Source organism: Sinocyclocheilus grahami, unplaced genomic scaffold (genome assembly GCF_001515645.1).
Source record: "Sinocyclocheilus grahami isolate Dianchi unplaced genomic scaffold, SAMN03320097.WGS_v1.1 scaffold5911.1, whole genome shotgun sequence".
NCBI classification, from domain to species: domain Eukaryota; kingdom Metazoa; phylum Chordata; class Actinopteri; order Cypriniformes; family Cyprinidae; genus Sinocyclocheilus; species Sinocyclocheilus grahami.
The window spans coordinates 9,545-10,020 of record NW_015510477.1 but is presented as its reverse complement, the minus strand read 5'-3'; the positions used below and the strand labels follow the sequence as shown (position 1 = coordinate 10,020).

The 476-nt window shown below is 38.7% G+C and overlaps 1 protein-coding gene across 1 annotated transcript; it reads right to left on the bottom strand.

The window, feature by feature from the left end:
- Nucleotides 1-2: 2 nt before the first annotated feature.
- Nucleotides 3-475, bottom strand: LOC107577389 (myosin-7-like; the record flags this gene model as incomplete). The annotated part of the gene is made up of 3 exons (XM_016263473.1): nt 3-34; nt 122-198; nt 289-475. Coding segments are annotated over 3 exons (296 nt in total), but the record flags the coding sequence as incomplete, so codon positions are not given.
- Between the last annotated feature and the right edge of the window lies 1 nt (nt 476).

Here is a 476-nt window from a genome sequence, read left to right as displayed (position 1 = left end):
ACCTCAAGTTGGTCATCAGCTTGTTCAGGTTCTCCTGTTGGTAGACCATAAAGGATTTAAATTTATATGCAATAAAACCAAGTGAGAAAAAAATAGTGTTATATTATTAAAATAATCTTACCCTATGGAGGGCTGACACTGTCTGGAATGAAGAACCCTTCTTTTTGCTACCACCTTTAGCACCCTTACCTCCAGCATCTGTGAAATACATAATATTTTTGTTGTTACTATTATATAGTAAAATAAGTGAATATCATATGTTCATGTCACACTTCAGTGTGTACTTGCCTGCATCAGAACCAGCATAATTAGCAAACAGAATAGACAACAGCTTAAGAGTTGACTTCTGGAACAACCCAACAACCGTCTCATTGAGAGGGTCCTTGTTCTTCACCAGCCAGTTTGAGATGTTGTAGTCAACAGTGCCAGCGTAGTGAACCAGGGAGAAATGAGCCTCTGGTTTACCCTTGACAATC